The sequence below is a fragment of the Saccostrea cucullata genome, unplaced genomic scaffold, assembly GCF_032062105.1.
Source record: "Saccostrea cucullata isolate Sc308-1 unplaced genomic scaffold, CSIRO_AGI_Scuc_v1 ctg4547, whole genome shotgun sequence".
Classification (NCBI taxonomy): Eukaryota; Metazoa; Mollusca; class Bivalvia; order Ostreida; family Ostreidae; genus Saccostrea; species Saccostrea cuccullata.
This window is the reverse complement of record NW_026931125.1, coordinates 19,002-39,956: the sequence shown is the minus strand read 5'-3', so window position 1 is coordinate 39,956 and position 20,955 is coordinate 19,002. Positions and strand designations below refer to the sequence as shown.

The 20,955-nt window shown below is 32.4% G+C and overlaps 1 protein-coding gene and 1 long non-coding RNA gene across 2 annotated transcripts; one reads left to right on the top strand and one right to left on the bottom strand.

Annotated features, from left to right (window-relative positions):
• Positions 1-2,385: 2,385 nt before the first annotated feature.
• Positions 2,386-8,356, top strand: LOC134231510 (uncharacterized). The gene is made up of 3 exons (XR_009984564.1): positions 2,386-2,462; positions 7,821-7,907; positions 8,114-8,356. It is a non-coding gene; the product is annotated as an uncharacterized LOC134231510 (long non-coding RNA).
• Positions 8,357-11,855: 3,499 nt separating this feature from the next.
• LOC134231508 (uncharacterized) lies at positions 11,856-19,998 on the bottom strand. The gene is made up of 4 exons (XM_062713468.1): positions 19,956-19,998; positions 13,641-15,114; positions 12,418-13,011; positions 11,856-12,200 (listed from the first exon to the last, which is right to left on the bottom strand). The coding sequence occupies exons 1-4, from the start codon at positions 19,989-19,991 to the stop codon at positions 11,935-11,937; spliced, it is 2,370 nt and encodes a 789-aa protein (XP_062569452.1). The 5' UTR covers positions 19,992-19,998; the 3' UTR covers positions 11,856-11,934.
• Between the last annotated feature and the right edge of the window lie 957 nt (positions 19,999-20,955).

Below are 20,955 nucleotides of genomic sequence, written 5' to 3'. Positions count from 1 at the left end.
TTAGAAAATTACAAATTTCATAAGTAAATAATTCTGATTATTTCATTAAAATTAATAATTATTTATGGCCCATAAATATATACATCGCAACGTGTTCGAGAGTCTAAATTCCATGCTATTCACGCATGAGTATAGTTTTCATAAACAAAACAGCATGGTAAGAGAGGGAAGCCCGGTTGGCCTGCTACATTGACAAAGTCGACCAAACGAAAAACAAAATCAAAAATAGGGCTTGAGTTAAAAAGCAACTTTCCTGACAAAAATTTAGTTGGGAGATTAATACAATCATTGGATGATCGACAAACGGGATCTCCGCAACATTCACGTGGGGCTCGCGAAGGTTCTACCCTACAGGCTTGTTTATACATGCTATATCATTCCTCGTATCTCCATGGCTTTCAAAGAAAAAAAAATCAGTGTAAACTAAACGGAAAAATGCACTTATGAAATATAAAAATTATTGCCTTTTTAAGTGCAAATTGTATTGGAACTGCAGACAGATATTTTGTTTGACATTTTGCCGCGATGACGTATGATTTGCTGGATTTTCCTTTCCTGCACCCCAATACACAAAACGTCAACATTTGTACTTAATCATGTTAAATTTGTCTGAATGCAGACTAATATGTTAACTATTATTAATTTATCGGAAAGTTAAGATATTTTGATTCTCAGAATTGCTTTCACTTAATATTCCATTATAATTGTAAACCTTACATTGTATGCACATACCATTTTAGAATTCACGTGGTACAAATAAACAGAACTAAGTTGTACAACCCTTGATTTTCCGGCAGATTTTAATTACGTTAATTTTACATGAGGAGAGAATATTTATTTTTCTCTAATGCTTACTTCAACTTTTTACCTTATTCCTGAATGATATATTGGGTAAATTTGAATGAAAAAGCACACGATTTGCAGCCGTATTGCCGCTTTAAGAGTACAAAACTTAAGAAATAGTAGATATCATTTTACTGCACAAATGACTAATGAAAAAAGGGTGTAAAATCTGCTTTCAAAAAAAGCCTGCCTGCTGCATTGAATTTTGAATTTTTTGGCCTGAGAAACTATTAATTAATTTTTTCTGGCCTAAGTGCTTCAACTTTTAATGTGAGTTAAAACAAAAACTGTATTGTATAATGCAAATAGGTACATTAACCTATAAGAACATATACATGTCAATCGATCAGAATATATAAACATTTATCAGTCGTGAATGTATACATTTATATACATCACATATTAATTTATGGATGTACATTATTTACGGTAAAACTAAAAGGCATGCTAAGTCTGCATCAAAGAAAACCATACTGTAGAATGTATCAGATGAATAGAAAGTAAAACTGTATACAGGGAAATTTTTGCCCCCGTTTTATTTTCGCCCCTTTCGCCCTAACCTAGGTTGGGCGAATTTAAAAAGGGGCGAATTCAAATAACACAGTATAATTTCTTAAACAAAACTGTGACTGAGTGAATTTAAAACGGAGCAAAATTGTGTTCAAGGGTGAAAAGGCGAAAATAACCCTGGATACAGTATTGAATATTTTAACAGATCGGGGTTTTGAATTTCAAGGTTCTTATCATAAAAGTTCACTTTATTTACTTCATACAGTACACTACAATGTATAGGTATAAGTTACTATTGAGTGTATCTGTTTACTGAGGTTAAACTGATCTATAGGTGGGCTTATATAGAATTGTGTTTTCTGTCCACTTATTTCAACGAACAGCAATGTAAGAGATTTAAGAGTCAAAATCAGCAAGCATCGAGCATTTAGTTAAAAAATGTGGAAAGTGGCATAAAAACAGATTTGGTTAAAACTCATATATAAATTTTCAGAACAAAGGGTATGATAGAAAAAAGCAAGCAAAAAATAATTTTTCGCATTGTTGCTATGGAAACCACGCGCCTTTCAAATAGCGTGTTTTGTACTTTATCATGACACTTGAATTTATGGTTAAACAAATATTTTTATTACTATAGTCATTAATAAAAGCTTTTTAAATTATTATTCTATTTATCTAAAAATACTCTATTTTAACAACTGTTGATTATTGAAATTCTCTTTACCTTTTGATAAATAAAACTAGTTTTTGGAGGTTTATTTTGATTTAAAAAAACAGCAAATTTGCAGTACTCTATAAGAAATCTACAACCACATTAAAGCTTATCAACATAAAATATATATTAAACAGTATTTGTCCTAGAAGAATCAAGAAAAAAATCTGCAGGCAACTAAAGCATTTATATATGATAACTGATTTAAATCCATAATTTTCTGTCTTTTTTGCTTCAAATTACCTCCCTTTGGTATAGCTCTCTAACATAGGAGGAATAAACGGTAGTTTGCTTACATTGTTTTCAATAACAGTGTACATACAGAAGACTAGAAGAAAATTACAAACTTGGAGCAGTCTGAGCCTCAGTTTTGGCGTTTTCATGAGTCTTAATTACGGTTAGTGACTGAATTTTTTTTTACAATTTACCATTACAACAGTTTTTGAAGAATTTATAACAAAAATTAACCATGCAGGAAAATTTGTAACACTTGGTAAGTGTTTTTTTGCATATTTCAATTTAATTCTGATTGATTATATATGTTAGCATTACTTTAGTATTTTATAACTAAAAAAAAAGATTATGCATGGCCTGAGGAACCAAGAGGAGGGGGTATGCCAGTGTGCGCCAAAAGGACTAGCCCGATGCCCGAACACTAGTAAAAATTCGATCGGGCTAGTACACGCCTGCTAATCGATCAATTGCACAACCAGCAGTTGTGTATAACAATCAAAAGAGATCGATTTCCGGTTGTGCAGTTGATGCGAATAATTCCAGTATACAGGTAGTAAATGGACCCGATTCAGGCAATAATTGATATTTTTATTAAAATATAAGAATGTGATTCCATGAGCAATTTATTTTTCTTTAATTTTACACTCTCATGAAATGCCGTGATTGTCGATTAGCGACTATATTTATTTTGAAGCAAGGGCTGGTAGAGCGAAAACGCTGATTGAAAATAGTATTCGCCGACAAAAATTTGTTTTTACTTCAACAAACCTTGGAAATTCAATGTCCACCATGAGTATATGCTACAAGTGCATCCTATCCACCAAAATTGGGACTTCGATATGTGTATAATTTGACAAATATTCGAGGAAAATAACATTGCTGATGCATGAGATCATTCAGTTGTGAAAGAGATCTCGGGTTATGCATGAGATGAAGGACAAAAAGTTTCAAACTTGAATAAAATGAAATATTATATAATTATAACGTAGTCTTGCAAAATTAAAAAAATAAAATTATAGGATTTTTTTTGCAAATAGGTTGAAATTGTGAGAAAAAAAGAGATATAAGATAAGTAAACTGTTGAAGTAGATCTGTTAGGGGAGGGTTAAATTTCAGTAACAAACAATATAATTACATTAAAAAAAAATATTTAGATCATAAATCTTGAGTGAATTATCCAACGCATCTTTAATACGACTATTCCGTATGCAAACAAAAAAATAAATAAATGAATAAAAAAAAAAAATAAAAAAATAAAAAAAGATAAAATAAAATAAAAAATAAAAAACAGCATATAAATGAACTTCTTTCAGTACGAAATTGTTTAACTCAAACTTACCTTACCTTTATTTGACGGTACTGCAACAAAAGTGGAGGGAAAGGCAGAATTTTTCCTACTTTCATTTCATGTATATTTTAAAGTAAAAAGTGCTGTCTGTGAAAAAAAAATAAGAGGCAGGCTCTCGATGATATGTGGTTGCTATGAAGTAAGTATTTCCTGGTGTTTTGAATCTCGGTATCCTGAATTTTGTTATCGAGATGGAAAGGATCAAGATGACAACACCACATCACAGGTGCTTGTGGACAGGAACCCCCCCCCCCCCCCCCCGATTATTCAAACCCCGGACTTGTTGGACACTTTTTTTTCTCACAAATTATATTTATTACATTTATTCATCATGTATACCATAGGAGGAAAAATTGTCAAAACCAAAAAAAAAATCGTTCGATAAAAAATACCCCTACTAAACATTCCAAATAAAATTGATGCAAAGCGTCAAATCGGCCGCAAAGTTTATAATTTCAAAAATTACTAGTACTTTCTTAATTTCAAAAGCATCAATGCATGGGATGCACAAAATATTGAAAGCTGAAATAGATCATTTTCATTTCAGACCGTCTTCAAAGCAAAAATAAATAAAATGTTTTTTTTAATTAAATAGAAATTTTAGTGCATTTGTTTATCAAATGGAGTCATCAATGAATCAATAAAAAAGTCAAAGATGAATGATAAGAATTTATGAATGAAGATGTAGACCTCTCAAGATGAACCACATGCTGAAACCCTGGATCTTCGTCACGTGAAAATACCCATGGTTTCTGCAGTATGCTAATCAAGGCGCGTAGTATGATGAAAAAATGTAAGAAATTTTTTTTTGTAGCACATTTAAAATAATTTTTACTACAGTGTTGTTGAAAAACTTTTTCAATATATATTCACCTTGCAACTTTTACCACTTCATTATTTTCCGGAAAATCACGACGATTTCCTTTCATATCTTGAACACTCCCTGGTTGGGGAATACGTACCTATCGTAAACTCTTCCTATTTAACCATATATTACTAATTAGTTTACCCAATTAGAAATGACAATGAAATTGAAACAACAACAATAAATGCTCAGTTTAAAGCAAGTTTTTAAAATAAAGATATAGTTTAAAGAAATAATGAAAAATAACGTCTCATTTCCCGATCGGTTGCTGCTGCTGAAAAAGTCAAAATGTGCTTGCAAAAATGACTGAAAATCATTGGCGGATCTAGAAGGTGGTTCCTGGGGTTGGAACCCCCCCCCCCCCCTTGATTTTTGCAGAGAGAGAGAGAGAGAGTTATGTAACATGGATATTTTATTACGCTTAATACTTTGAAAAAAAAAAATATTTCGAATGAAATAAATATTTTTAATAAAATAAATACTTAGAATAAAAAAATATTGTTGTTCAATCTCTGTTCTTTCTGATCGCTATCAATAGAGTTCCCTCATTCAATATGCTTTCTTCCGAGTACCGTTACAATCCCAGCCCTGGGTGCGACTACCAACACGTCCTAGGCAAGGTTTCACTTTGAAACCAGTGGAAGATCCCAGCGAATTATAGCTACATGTAAATCTACTGCTTGCTTGTTTGTGTTTTTGATTTATTTGTTTGTTTGATTTTGGCTTGTCAAAGTCCCCCCCCCCCCCATAGAACTGTTGAAAACTTAAAGTTGCCAGGTTTGAAGTGCCTACATGCATGAGTGTAGGAAAACTGGAACCCCCCCCCCTTTTTCAAAAATAGCTGGATCTGCCCCGGCAACGTCTTCAAATTATAGCCAATATTTATAATCACCAAAAATAAAATAGTATAAGAGGTGAATTATGAAGATTGTATAATACTTTCGTAACTTTTTATCCTTTATCTCATGCATAACCCGAGATCTCTTTCACAACTGAATGATCGCATGCATCAGCAATGTTATTTTCCTCGAATATTTTTCAAATTATACACATATCGAAGCCCCAATTTTGGTGGATAGGATGCACTTGTAGCATACTCATGGTGGACATTGAATTTCCAAGGTTTGTTGAGGTAAAAACAAATTTTTGTCGGCGAATACTATTTTCAATCAGCGTTTTCGCTCTACCAGCCCTTGCTTCAAAATAAATATAGTCGCTAATCGACAATCACGGCATTTTATGAGAGTGTAAAATTAAAGAAAAATAAATTGCTCATGGAATCACATTCTTATATTTTAATAAAAATATCAATTATTGCCTGAATCGGGTCCATTTACTACCTGTGTACTGGAATTATTCGCATCAACTGCACAACCGGAAATCGATCTCGTTTGATTGTTATACACAACTGCTGGTTGTGCAATTGATCGATTAGCAGGCGTGTAGTAGAATGTAGGTCAGCACTAGCCCGATCGGTCTAGTGAAAAGTTGCATGCATTTTACATTTATTTGTTGATAAATCTTTAAAAGTAATAAAATAAGTATAAGAATTCTTATTGTTTCCTTTCTTTTTACATGTGCGTGGGTTTCTTTTGTTTAAGCGTGTCGAGAACTTTCGGCAATCGGTCTTCTCTGTACAGTTTGGATTTATAAAATGCACATCAGCATTTACTTCCGGTTATGGCTGCGTTATGTCTATCAATATGAATTATCACTTGAATGTTCTTAGTTATGTATTCATGTTGTAAAGTATGTGGGCTAGCAAAATCTGATTCGGGCAAGTAATTGTTCTTCATTACTAGCCCGATTGGGCTAGAGCTGAAAAAAAGTTTTTCGCGCACACTGGTATGCCCCTCCCCCCTCCCCGACAATATTGCCGATATTAAACTATAATAATGATAAAATTAAATTAAATTTCCCAACTTAGATTGTTTCTGCGGGCCGAACGTGAAAAAGTTGGTCATGATCAGTTACATAACTGTATCCCAAATTATAAAGTTTTATTTGAATTTAGTTTAATTTTGATTTGTTGTATTCACAGCATGTGTGTAACCAAGTCACTCACCAGCTATAATGATTATAACTTGAGTGATGGTCGGTTAAATAAAAATTCTGTATATAGTAATAGATATCTTTATTTACCATTTAAGATAATACCTGCTTTTTTCATAAAAAATTATGAATTTATGAAAATCAACACTATTCTGAAATATTTGTAAAATGGAATGACTTTTGTTATGACGTCGTAAAAAAAGAAAAAGGGGCAGGGGGTTAACACTGTACTTAATATATTTTAATTCATACGCGGATAATTTATTTAATAAATAATTTTCATCACGAACTACTTTTCCGTATACTCCTGTTGAGCCAAGGGGATTACCTTGGAAGTATTGTGATACAGACAAGTATATAATGTAGTGGACTAGTGGTAACTGAATTGTATATATATCACAGTAAAATAATAAAATAAAAGGTTTTTGCTGATGTCATCCAGTGTTTACTTATGAAAGAAAATTCATATTCAGCTAACATTTTCACCGGTACCACTGAACTAATTTAAGGTCTTCAATCCCTAATAGGAAGAAATTCAATGAAATTGAAGAAATAACAGATATGTAGGCATTGAATACTCAGTTTATTTAGACATTACTTCCCACTTATTACTATAAGTATGTTTAGTAGGATGTGTCCTAATTCATGACCTTGAAATTTGGTAAGAGTTATCTCCCCTTTTTTGATTAATAAAAAAAAATCAATTAAAAAAAAATTAGCTGGTAAAAAAATTGTTTTCAATTATCATTCTATTTATAATATTTCAATGCATCTTTCCACCACAGGATTTATTGATATTCAAATTATTTGAATTTTTATTTTGAAAAAAACACTTTTCCCCATAGACTTCAATGCAATTTTTGTTAATTAACTACTGCTTAATTAATGAACTTTTTGAAAATTTTTCGTGGGCAATCCTTTTCCATTATAAAATGCTTTAATATAATATCAGAGTATTGTGTACTTGACGGACATTTAAGGGTAGAGAATTTGGTACCATTAGGGATTGAAATCCTTAAGTCAACTAGGTTCAAATAATAAGCATCATTGGAATTACAGCACATAAATTTTTGAAAAGAATTTCTATACTCTATTTTTTCTTGGGGGGGGGGGTGTTATTGGAAAGAAATGAAAACCACAATTTAGAGTTTTGACAAAACCTAGAACCAATTGGCCTTTTTATTACAAGTTTATAAATTTAAAGAATATCTAAATCAATACCGTCTCAACTTTGTGTTGTATATTTCTGTTTTTAGAATGAAATTCGCCACTTTGAAGCCAAACTCGGAAAGAAGCAGAAACAGAATTGGATGAGCTGATATAGAATTAGACAGGAAAAACGTGTAAATAATACATTTAGTATAAACGTTAACTTTTTAAAATAAAATGATAAACTAAACCATTGAGATCTCTTGGAATTTAATTGATTCCAATAAACATGCTTTGCATTCATCATCATTGCTCAAGCTCAACTAGAAATGGTTCTTAGTAAGTATCTGAAGGCAAAGCTGTATAATATTATTACATTTTAATTTTATCACTTTTTCAGATTATCATTATGAGAATACATCATTACAGTACAGACCATTGATGCTGGAAGTGAGTGGATAGTGTTACCGCAGACTCAGGGATCCAGAAAATAGATCCATAAATTGTACAGTGTATTCATGAAAGTGGATCAAATAAAAATGTTCAATCCAAAAGTAACATTCTTTGTTTGTCTGTTAGCATTTTTTTTATTGATGTAAATCTAACAAGCTAATTCAGAGAATTTGTGTCCCCCGCTTAGGGAAAAAGTAAACCATGAGCAATTCGGGGCGGGGGTGGGGGTGAGTGGGGGGTCGGATCCCCCTAATTGAATTTGTAGAATTTTTAAATGTATACATGTATACTGAAGCAAATAAAATATGTCAATATTGATATAATGATTTAATCATGTGTATAGAAGATTCTTTTTATGTGGATTATTTATCACAACGTAATGATAATTTTATGAGTTTGTACAAGCTAGACCTCATAATTTTTTTCATTTCACATGCTGAATACTATCATTTAGTAAAAAAAAAGAATTTTGGAAAAGAAAAAAAATGATCGTCCGAGAATCGAGCCCATGACCTCTCACATGTGAAGCGGGAGACATACCACTGCGCCACGGAACTGTTGTACAATTTCGACAATTATATGCAAATATGAAGTCACACACATGTATATATTCACGTTTGATATTGTCAAAAATTTACACAAAACATGGTGTCTAATTCAACCTTTATTAAACAGTTCTGGTAGATGTGATAGGAATATAAATTCTGCCGAGAACCTTTTTTATACGCAATAACTCTCCTCATGCCCCTGTGCTAAAAATAGCGACATGTAATACTATAAATACTAATAAAACAAACGGGGCGGGACACTTTGAGAGAGGTCCTAGGGAGTTTTGGTATAAAATACATTGCATAAGCTCAAAATCTTCTAGAAGTATCGCCCGGAAATGATAGTGTTACACACAGAGAGAATGTATAAATTTACGACCTTTAACTTTGACTTTTTGACCTCAAAATCAATAGGGGTCTTCATAAGGCCACGGGAAGTTGTTATGTAAAATTTCATTGCAATAGCTCAAATGGTTCTAGAGATACTGTGTGGAAAGGAAAGTGTTATAACAGACAGAATTTGTTTATTTATGACCTTGACCTTTGACTTTTTGACCACAAAATCAATAGGGTTCTTCTTTAGTCCATAGAAAGTAACTGTTGCTACGCTAAATTTCATTGCAAAAGCTCAGAGGGTTCTCGAGATATCGTGTGGAAACGAAAGCGTTCCAGAGACAGACAGAAAGACGGACGGACGGAAGGACAAACGGACAAACTCGGGAGGGGTGGTGTGGTTAAACATTAGGGTACGTTGAGAAAAAAGTTGGGTGGGGGAGGTCATCCCCCCTACCCAACCCAAACCTGATGCTACATGCCTGATTGACATGGTTTTACTTTATAATTATGTGAGCTGTCATAGTGACTCTCTTTCATAAACAAGAATTATTGTGAGCAAGCTAATAAAATGATACCAACCCTCCTGCTATTGCATTAAATGTTTTTTATTACAAAAAAGGTCTAAATACTAATTTGAAACCTTGTAAAATTTTGGTAGTGCAGATATACATACCAAAATGACTATGACAAATACTCAAGTCATAGGTAGTAAAACCGTTGTGTTGAGCACAAACTTCCAATTTCCCTTCATTCGAAGTTAAATATGTAAATGTTCCAAACTCATATAGTACACTTTTACTGCAGTGACCTTGAAAAAACTATGTCCTTGAGTCAAAGGCAAACATGTTCAAATGAATTTTGGTCAAGGTAATGACAAACCTACAGCTTAAAAATAATTTCCAAGATGAAACAAGTCTTTTCATTAGAATGTTACAGAATGTGCAAAGGTTGCACTTTTCTTCTACCAATGACCTTGAACTTGTTCAAATGACCTTGAGTCAAGTTTTTGAAACATCTCTCGATCGCAAGCCATCTTAATATCAAGTATGAACTTTCAGTGGCACTTCATTGAAATGTTATGGACAAGTCAAAATTTTACATACATATGGATCGGTGAACAAGGTGATTCCTACCCCCCCTTTTTCAAGTTTCGTTTGTGAGAAATATAAAATTCCTTTTGAAATTGAATGTGCATTTATTTATTAACAATAGTAAATTTATGAGTATGCTTTGATCAGAACCAATATGGCCAATATAATGGACACTGAACATGTATTCAAATTACCCCCACCCCTTCAAAAAAGCTTATAAATGCCAGAATTTCACACATTTTAACCATTTGTAACTTTTTTCTGCTAAAGTTGCCTGCAAATTTTATTGTATAGATATGACATATAGAGAACCCCTAACAAGATCATACCATTCATTTTTCCAGCAGTGTTTGTAGATTTTGTGAATAAAGTGATAAACATATGTAACTTTTTTCAAAATTAATAAGCATTGACGCCATGTTCTTTTCCCGTTGTCATGGCAACAATATCACTAAAGAAATTTTGTTTTTCCTATTTTTGGAGAATAAAGTAATTCCATCTTTTAACAAATAAAGTAACCAAAATACCTTATCTTATCACGTTCAGAAAAAATATTCGTAGAAAAATGTCTAAAAATCATTGATTTTCATAAGGATTTATGAACCCATTGCTAAGGAAATGAATTTCCTTGGATACCAGTCCCTTCATACGTTCGAAAAAAAATTTGATTGTGTTTTAGCATTAGGTAAGACAAAATCTTTCATATACCAAAAGCATTTGAAAAAATAAAATTTTGACTTTCCATTCAATGCTCGATGCTTGCTGATTTTGACTCTTAATTGAAATGATACAGTTTACTTGTATCACTTAGTATTCTGAGTGTATAGTGTACTGTACTCAAATTGTGATATTTATGATTTTTTTTAAAGTAATTGTTTAAGTTTCACTATTTGATTTCAACAAGAGGCAAATACATGTAAAGTAATAAAAATAGTTACTACATGCATATAACTCTGAGGATAGGAATAAAACAGTGCCTCTTTTTATTTAAAACAGGATATTTAATGGATCAATTTTAGTGAACTTTTGGGGATTACAAATCTTGCTTGCAGGAAGTTCGTATCCTGAAAAAAAATCACTTTTGCTTGTTTTTTTTTACCATTATTTATAATAAAGCAGAATCATACTTGTATTTTATTAATCATCAGTTGTCATTAGGTTCTTTTGAATACCACAAATACATCAGGTGCATGTTGCTGTGATCATACTCATTCCAGAAGTACCATATAAAATATTTACTTAAGTCTACAAGATTCTAAAGCAGGAGGACACAAAAAAGTGACATGAACAAAAATTTAATGTTAGTACCATCATTGAATATATAGCCAGAAGAAGAATTCATATCAGCTTGATTTCTGATTCTTGAAATTTTTATTATTCAATAATGCTGCATCAACTGTATAATTGGATTTAGTGTCAGTGACTACATAATCTACATTACAGTCACAAATCCTTGGTTCAAAATTTGCTTTAGCCCTACAATATACCCCCGGTAATCATTATCTTAATTTGATGTTACAAAACCAAATAAAATGCAACATGATTGCATACTATAAAATAAAAATGTTCAGTTGTCAATCCTGCTTGATATACAAGTAAGTCTACAGTATAAGATATAACGATAGAAAAAATGAAATTTCGTTAATGTAATTTAAGAATCAAGTACTAAATATTGTATTTTAGATTCAATAAATAAAGCAACATGCATATAGAAACGTATAAATAGAAAAGAAGTAACTTTACTTTTCTTTGACTGATACATACGGATATTACATTTCAAACCTACTCTATTATTAAACTAGGATGCCCTTCAGATTAAGTTCAGTTTCTTTCATTTGTAAATTAGGTCTTTGAACGTCAATGACGTCCGTGTTATGATACCTTCCGTCTTGACTCAGTATCTTGTAAAATTCAGAAATCATTAAAGTAATGTTCAATGTATCACTGTCTATAATGGAAATGACACGAACAGTGCTGTCGGGAGTTCCTCCAAGACATTCAACAATTGCTCTAGCAGTTTCTTTAAATACTCTCTGCTTGTCGATGTTGTATTTTATTCCTAAAATTAAATAGTTTATGGTTTATTTGCCATATTTCTTCTTAAAACGTCCTGAACATGAAAATAAACTACGATATATATTAGTTAAAAGTATCGAAAACCATTTACATACTTTTTTTATTTCAAAGAGAAAGAGAAAATTAAATTGCATCTGCAATATCAGTATGGAAATCATAGTATGAATTACAGATGTGTTTTGTTAGAATTTCTTAATTACCTCCACCAAAAGTTGGTATTGCAATTGTGCCAAGCTTAAGTTTTGATGCCTCTTTGAATACATTTTGAATGCAGGTTCTCAAGTCTTTGATCTTTACGTCTAATGAGACGTCGGATCTCCAACTCGGGGAATAAACATGCAAAATATGGAAAAATTTCAAAGATTTTGGTGCAGATGTAGTTCGGATGTCTCCAACCGGCCATGTACATCCATGAAATTTTGCAATTTCCCCAGCATATGCTTTACATTCGCAACGTTTAAGACTTTTGGCAATGTAACGTTCACTTTTCATTTCACCTTCCTGTGGGGCTACTAATGCCTCAGCATCTGCAAATAGAATTTCACTGGCAAATATTTTTAGTACTGTTCCTCCACCATGGTAAAAATGCTCTTCGTTGTCTGCTTGAAGGAAAACCCAATGCTGGAAACCACTAAATGCAAATTTAATGGAGTCTAATTTCGTCTGATCTGTGTCAACAAAGTAGATTTCTCTGATTTTATTTGTGGAACTTTTTGGGTAAGCATCAATGTATGACGTCACAGCTGATACATACGCTCTACCACAAACAGGAAGTGGTACCGAACCAACTCCACCTGAAAGAAAATAAACATATTAATGGAAATACCTGCAGTCATGTGTTCATATAAAAAAAATAGTGGGGAAGACGATGCAAGATCCAATGAAGCAAGCTGAGCGCAAAAACCGGACCAGAAAATTAAGATCGGATATATTTGCTGGCAGAAGATTCAGAGTATTCAAGATCAGAAGTCCATGAAACAATACAAAATAGGAGAATGCAGAGCAAACACGGTCCTCTAAATCATCAGAGGTGCGATCGGGTTCCAATGAGGAGTGAGCATCCCCCAAAAAGAGTTGTCAAAGAGCATATCAGCATCATTTTTAATTTCTTTCATTGGTTTGTTACTTGCTTTCGTTTTAAGGACCCTCTCTACACAAGTGCAAAAATTTTTTTTGGACATTGAGAAAAATATATTGTATAAAGGAGTTAATAGTAGCTTATTTATTTAATTTCACCTAGTGTGCAGTGTAGAGAGGATTTTTAAAGAAATATGACATATTCATATTTGTGAACAGAAGATTCTTTTAAAAGAAATACATGTAACTGCCATAAGATACATGTATTCAGATTCCTAGTAAAGAGTTTTCATAAAAATGTATTTGTTTCTGGTCTTCTTAAATGGCGTGTAATGATATTACTTACATTTACTTATATGTGGTATTGCAATGGCACAAACATTATTGTCATTTCCCTTCTCTAAGGAAACTTTCACTGTTTCAGCAATATCTTCTATACACTTTTCACATGGACTACCTACTTCCAGCTCAGCGTAATTATTCCAATTTGGTACATTCACGTGGATGATTTTCAACAGATGAGACAAATTGCCCCCATCTGTGACAAAGGCTTCTCCAATCTGAAGTATATTATTTCTCTTCGAATCCAAAACTTCAGAACACTGCCTTTTGACTGATGAACCTGCTTCTCTGAGTATGCTATGAGATAAATCAGTCGACATCGGATTCACGATTGCATCTGCTTTAACTTGGAGAATATTGGCATTGAGAACATAAACTCTAACGTTACTTTTTTGAAAGACAATGTCTGTCTCCTTAGGTGATACAAGATTTACATCTGGGACGCCAGATTTCACGTTCATTTCGATTCTCACCGCGGCTAAGCATTGTTCAGAGACATCATTGCTTGTTAGTCCTTTGTTCCGTTTTCTCATGATTTCTAGCTGTTCGTCTATTCTTTGCTTTGCCAAAAAAACTTCGTGTGTTTTCTTTCCAGTAATGAATATCTTCTTGTCTTTTATTTGAATGTACACATTTTTATTTTCTCTTGAAAACTGAGATAAAAACGTTTCCGCATCACCACTGACACGGTCCGTAATAGATATACGCTGAAAAGGATACTTCTTCAATTTATCTAATGCTTGTCTGTATTTATTTACAAAAGATTTTGGACCCTTAACCATTATTTTACCATCAATTTTTGGGAAATCTCGGGACAATGATTTCTCAAAAAAGATGATAAAATTAAATTCTTCCTCCGTTAAAGCCAGAATATCATCTTGCAATCTCCGAAACTCCTCAATGGAACGTTTTAGCAATTCAGGAGATCTTGAAATGATTATCATAGTTTGTCTTTCTTTATCGAATGAAACTGAAACATTCTCTAATTTCTTTTTAACAAAGTCTTGAAATTCCATCAAGGGAATTTCTGAAATGTCTTGGCAGTGTAGCTCTGAAAGGGCTTTTTCAAAGGGAATAACATTTTTCTGTGTTCCACTTATCCCTTTTTCACCTGCTTTAACTTCAAAAATATTAACACTGGAAAATGGCAATTCTGTATCTAGAAACAGTTCTCTCAGTGCCTTTTCTTCATGTATGCTACAAGTTATTGAATACTTGTTTACTACGCCTGTGTCTGTTTTGGAATCCGGACTATTTGCAGACCGATTCCTATTTTGTGTAGAGAAGTTTGGTGCTTCATACTCTTCGCCTTCCAACTCTTCAATAAATTTCATCCCATTCATTATCGTAACCAAGCTTCCCTCCAATGTCCATTTTTCAGTGCAAAGATAAGCTCCAGTCTTTCTCTTAAAATCCTCTGATGTAACCCCGTGCCTTAGTAGTATGCTTATGGCTTTAGAATATAGCGCTCCTTTTAGCTGTAATTTTAAAAATTTCTCTTAGTTTAGACATACATGTTAAATGCACGCGATTATGAAATAATTCTTTATTCAATCTTTATTCCATAAATAGGTATTTCTCTTAATATATTTTCGTAAATTTCAGATGAAGGGACTTATTATTTTCACCATATTTTTTTTGATGTTGTTGTTAGGATGATTAGTTTTACTTTCATTTTTTCATCTCTCTGAAAAAGTCAGTAAAACACTAGACATGTTAGACTTTTTAAAAGTATCAATGTATATAGGAACAGCTTTTTAAATGAATAACAATATAGCAACAAGAGGTACATGTGCCACATCGCTCACCTGAGCACATTGACTATGAAAAACTATAAATCAGTTCAGTATTGAAAAAATTTACGGGGAGGTGCACACACAAATTCACACTACCCTAGGATGCTGTCAAATCAATTTACTAATTATGGGTTCGCTGTTATTGAACAGAATAATTTTAAAGATTTTTCCCTTATTTATTTCTATGTACAAATCCGATCCCTCATTATGGCCCCAGTCTCTCCAACATTAATTCGAACAAATGTGAATCTACACGACCTGAGGATGCTTCTTTAATAATGTGACTAATCATTGTTTTACTGTTCTTCAGCAGCAGATAATTCCAAGATGTTTCTTATATATATATATATTCTTATACATGTAAAACTTTGACCCTCTGCTGTGCCCCCAGTTAGTAAAGAAAAAATATATGTTTATTATGAAATAATGCACGAATTGATTTTGCTTCTCTTTCCCAAATATTTTTAATTCACTTTATTTACATATTTACTAGGGATGTCAACGAATAGTCGACTATTCGACTGTCAGTCGAATGGACCGACGATAGAATAATGAAATAACATTCGAATATTAGATAAATGCAAGAAAAGGGGATGATACTGTAATGAAATTTTCGTCTCAAAATTGAAAAAGGATCCTTCCTCAAACTTTACAGCTGTATAGTGTACGTCCTCAGACGAATAAGAACTCAAACATAAATAAATTTTAATAATATAAATAATTTTGCACATTGTATGTAGGGAAATTACATTCTGCGATAATTATTCTCAATCACTGACTTTTTTGCTATTGTACGTAGTAAATTATGCAACGCTTTAATGGACTATGAAAATTATTTAATGGACTAGCTTGTACCAATTGTATATATATAAACTCTAGGAATTTCAAATGCTTAAGAATACACAATATTTGCATAGACGTGAAGTTTTAAAGTTTGATAAAACAATAATCTTACATAAAAGACATTTTGATATATAGCGGCTTGGGCAATGATTAATTAAACAAACAGTATTTACATTCTCATGGGAGGTGTGGATAGTGTGTGTTTACAATTCCCCATTTCCAATTTATTTCAATATCCCAATTTATTTAATTAATATGAAAGCTTTCAAAAACACTGTGCTATAAAAAAAATAATAAATGCTCCGAATAGTCGACTATCGTTCGAATAATACAATGGAATATTCGACTAAGGAAATTTAATATTTTGACATCCCTAATATTTACAGCTTTATAGTAAAAGAACGGAGTGCCAGAAGAGCTAATATTCTACAATGACTACATAAATTCTTTAATTAAATAAATCTACTGGCAGGTTTACCTCACAGACATCCAGGGGTCATAAAAAATTTCAATATGTTAATTTCAATCTATTTCCATCTTAATCCATCCTGGAATTTGACCTTGTTCAATGTAGGAGATGCATTTTACAATTCTAACTTCGCAGCAAGTTCTTTTTGCTTATGAAATGCATTATTTCTTTGAAATTCTTCTTCTCTGCTCCTGGGCGTTAAATAAACTAACCAAGTGCATAGTTATGTTTAATATGGTTAATAAAATAAATATCAGATTTCAAAGTATTAATTTATTTTTAGACTATGTACCCCGCCCCTTCAGGTACCCCTGACCCAGGGGCCCTGAAATTAACAATGTTATAAGGGACAGCTTTCTTCATTATAGATATGTATCTAGATCATTGGCATGCAGTAATTATACAATTGTACCAAGGAGCAAAGGATAAGATTTCCAAAGAATTCATACATTTTCACTTTATTAACATTAAAGCCCTATCCTAACACAAGACGCCCTGACCAAGGGGCCCTAAAATTCACAAATCTGAAAGAGGCTTCCTTCTTCATCATAACTTTGTACAAAGTTCATGAGGAGAAGATTCTTAAAGAATTGATGCATTTTCACTATATAATCAATAAAGCCCCACCCTAGTACTAGAAAACCCCCAACTCTGGGGCCTCGAAATTCACAATTTGAAAGAGGCAACCATATTCAACATAATTATACACTTGTTTAGTTTATTTAATGCCCAGGAGCAGAGAAGAAGAATTTCAAAGAAATAATGCATTTTCACTGTATATTCTATATAGCCCCGCCCTAGCACTAGAACCTCTGACCCTGTGATCATGAATTTAACAATTTTGGTAGAAAACTAAATGCTGATTACAATCATACCAACAGTTTGACTTCTTGATTTCCAGGAGTAAAAAAGATTTTTAAAGATTGCATTAAATGGCTTTTACCCCACACCCAGGTCCCTGGGGGACAGGGACAATGTAATTTTGGTTCCTTTCAATTTTACCTCCTCTTCGCCCATGGATACTATATGCTGAAATTGGTTGAACTTGGTCAAGCGGTTTCAGAGATGAAGCTGAAAATGTTCAAATGTTAACACACGACGCACGAAGAACACCGCCGAAGGAAAACAGATAGCAATAGGTCAACTGAGTTTACTCAGGCGACCTAATAATCCTAGCTATCCTGGCTTTTGAAGAAATTGCACAATTTTTATACATATATGGTACTAAAAAATTTTTATACACTCTACAGTGCTCTGTATATAAAGATTTTTGTATCATTGCTTAACAACATGAATCATTTTTTACTGTAAAAGCACATATGTTGTGGTATCAAATTTTCGTGGTTGGATGAAAATCTCTTGGTTCGTGGGGATTTGAATTTGTGAACCAAGAATTAATGAGCACTTATGTATGTAACATTTTATATTTCGTGGTGGACATGAATTCGTGGGTCTCGTGATACCTCGAAAACAAGAAAAATAACCCCTTACGAAAATTTGTGATTTCACAGTATTTTATATCATATTAATAAACATTGGTATCTACGGTTAGGTAAAATGAACCTAACTCTCTTTAAATATGTAATTTTAAAATACTTTTTTATGGGGTAAAAATTTCGACTTTTTATAAAACCTTTATAAGAATTAACTTTAAAGAAGCTTAAAGCAAATTGAGAGGTGTAAAATGAAAATCGTTGTATGAAAAGAAGTACAGTGCCCAAAACAGTCTGTGTAATGATCGATTTCCAATTATGTACATGTAGCTTGAGAAATTAAATTTTAAGACTAAAATTACACGCTTACAAGGAATGTCTGAGCGTTTGTTGATCAATGTTTACTGTTGTTGAAATATGTTTGCAGTAAAACCGAATTTTATACTTAGAAATATTGTAGTCTAAGAATTAAGGTTTTATTTTGTGAGTTTAGACGGAAAATGAGAAATAATGGCATTTTTCGGCCGTCATTGCTGTTCGTTCGTGTTAAATGGAGCATAGAAAAATTAGTCCAGATTTCCTCTAAAATAAATTATGTTGACCACACATCGGCCCGATTTGGATGTATTGGGTTGAGAGAAATGCATGAAAATTAGAGGACAGCTTAAAAAATACCTTGCCATTACACTCGTTAACATTCTTTACTCATGAATAATTTCAAAATCTATAAATTTAAAAAATTTAGACCTCACTCGGAGCTAAATAAAAAATTTGAATTTGTGTAAATATCGGTTTATTTGGAACACATTGGTAAAAGACAAATAAATCCGGTCGAAAAAAATAATTATTGAGGCAAATGATTCGTGATTAAGCAGAAAACACCTTGATATTTCAATAATATGTACTATTTATAACCCATTTTAAACCCCACCCCCTATCTTATGACAAAAAATCTTTCTGTCGCCCTGATATAAAAAGCAAACTTCTTTTGAACAATTTTTCATTCTCATGTGAATCATTATGCATCTATTAAAAAATTAAAACGAGAAAACAGCACAAGTTGAACGCGCAAGATCATTACATACAGTACAACTTTTGCCATATTTTTAGAAATCCGTGTTCAACGCGAACCCCCCCCCCCCCCCCGTCTCACAGTTTCGCCCGTATTTTTCCTATCTTAGTACGGATTAGTATGAAACTTGGTAAATACAGTGAATATTCATCATAGATGGGGAAAATAGCAATATACCGGCAAGGAAAATTTTTAAGTTTAATTGCAGGTGTCGTAACAGTATTGCACTTGGGTTCACGTCAAATTATGGCTGACGGAAAATAATCCCGGAATCTCTCCTTCCGATTCGGGCATTTTGATACGAGACTGGAGCTGAATTTTTTTTATGAGATGAAAAACAACATATAAACTTCCTGTATTGACCAGATTTATTAAAATTTAGGGCGTGCTGATTTTTCTATATACTGTCAAGAGTGGGGAGTGATTATGATTAGGCCCTGGACTAGATTTTCAAACACCTGCTCGACTTCGACCGAAACAAACTTGCGTGCCTTGTTGGATGGCTATGTATTTTTTGGTACTAAAATCTTTATAAAGAATGGTTTTACAAGATCTGAAAAGGAAACTTCTGAGAAGTTTGTTTTGAATTTATTACACCTACTCAAACTTGCGCATTTTTGGTAAGAATATATAGCAGAGATTAATACTGTTGTGCAACCTACATGGTTTGCGAGTACAAAATGATAAAAACATAGAAATTCACTACCTCCCCAAAAAGTACCTCGTCCTCCTGAACATCCATGTCTAATGTTCTACCTGAAATTACATATTATTTTTCTAATTAAGAATGAATGTATTTATTCTATAATATCACCATTAAAGAATGAATGGGCTATATTCTGGAAAATATCTTTGAATTGAAGTTTTTTAAAATGTTTATTTCTTCCCTTAAAGGTACTTGGACACAGATTTGAAGTTAATTTTTTCTGTATAATATCACGAATTATATATTTTAATAGCATTTCACAAAAAAATTAATTAAAAATCTTATTTCATTTAAAAGTTGTTAAAACTTTTAATTTTTTGGCGGGTTTGATTGACACATCCTTTCACTTAATTCACAATTTTTAACTTTATTCTTAATCCTTAGGAAAAGTGGCAATATTGTTGTGTATTAATGAGAAACATTAAAACTTAAATCCGGAAAATAATTTTATTTAGAGTAAAAATGTTAGAAAGCAAAACTCCTTCACAAGTATTGTCATTCCGTTGTGTACAGAGTTAAGCAAATCGAGCACACTCGTGTTATGTACACAGTTTTTGTAAACAGCGCGAAAGCTTTTGTTATTGTTTGGTGTTTTGATTCACCGGGTGCGTTTAAACGCCAAAGTCTGCTCACAACAACTACACGGACTGACAATATATTGTGTGTTTGTTTTGCTTTCGAACATGTCTACTCTGAATTTTCTGGATTATAGTATTAATATTTTTCATTAATAAACAACAAGAATGTCAATTTTCCTAAGGATTAAGAATAAAGTTAAAATTTGTGAAAGTGCAAAGATGTGTCAATCAAACGCGCCAAAAAAATTAAAATTTTAATAACTTTTAAACGAAATAAAATTTTTAATTAATTTTTGTGTGAAATGCTTTTAAAATATATAAGTCGTAATATTATAGAAAAAAAATTAACTTCAAATCTGTGTCCAAGTACCTTTAATATAAAACATCGATATCTCAAAAATGTATTCTAACTTTCAGACTGA

Bases quoted from the DNA above. Each gene is read 5' to 3' on its own strand.
- LOC134231508 (XM_062713468.1), bottom strand. From the start codon at position 19,991: ATGGATGTTCAGGAGGACGAGGTACTTTTTGGGGAG. The intron at 15,115-19,955 runs GTAGTGAATTTC...TTAAAATTACAG, and splicing joins ACGAGGTACTTTTTGGGGAG to CTAAAAGGAGCGCTATATTC. The intron at 12,201-12,417 runs GTAATTAAGAAA...ATTTAATTTTAG, and splicing joins AATACCAACTTTTGGTGGAG to GAATAAAATACAACATCGAC.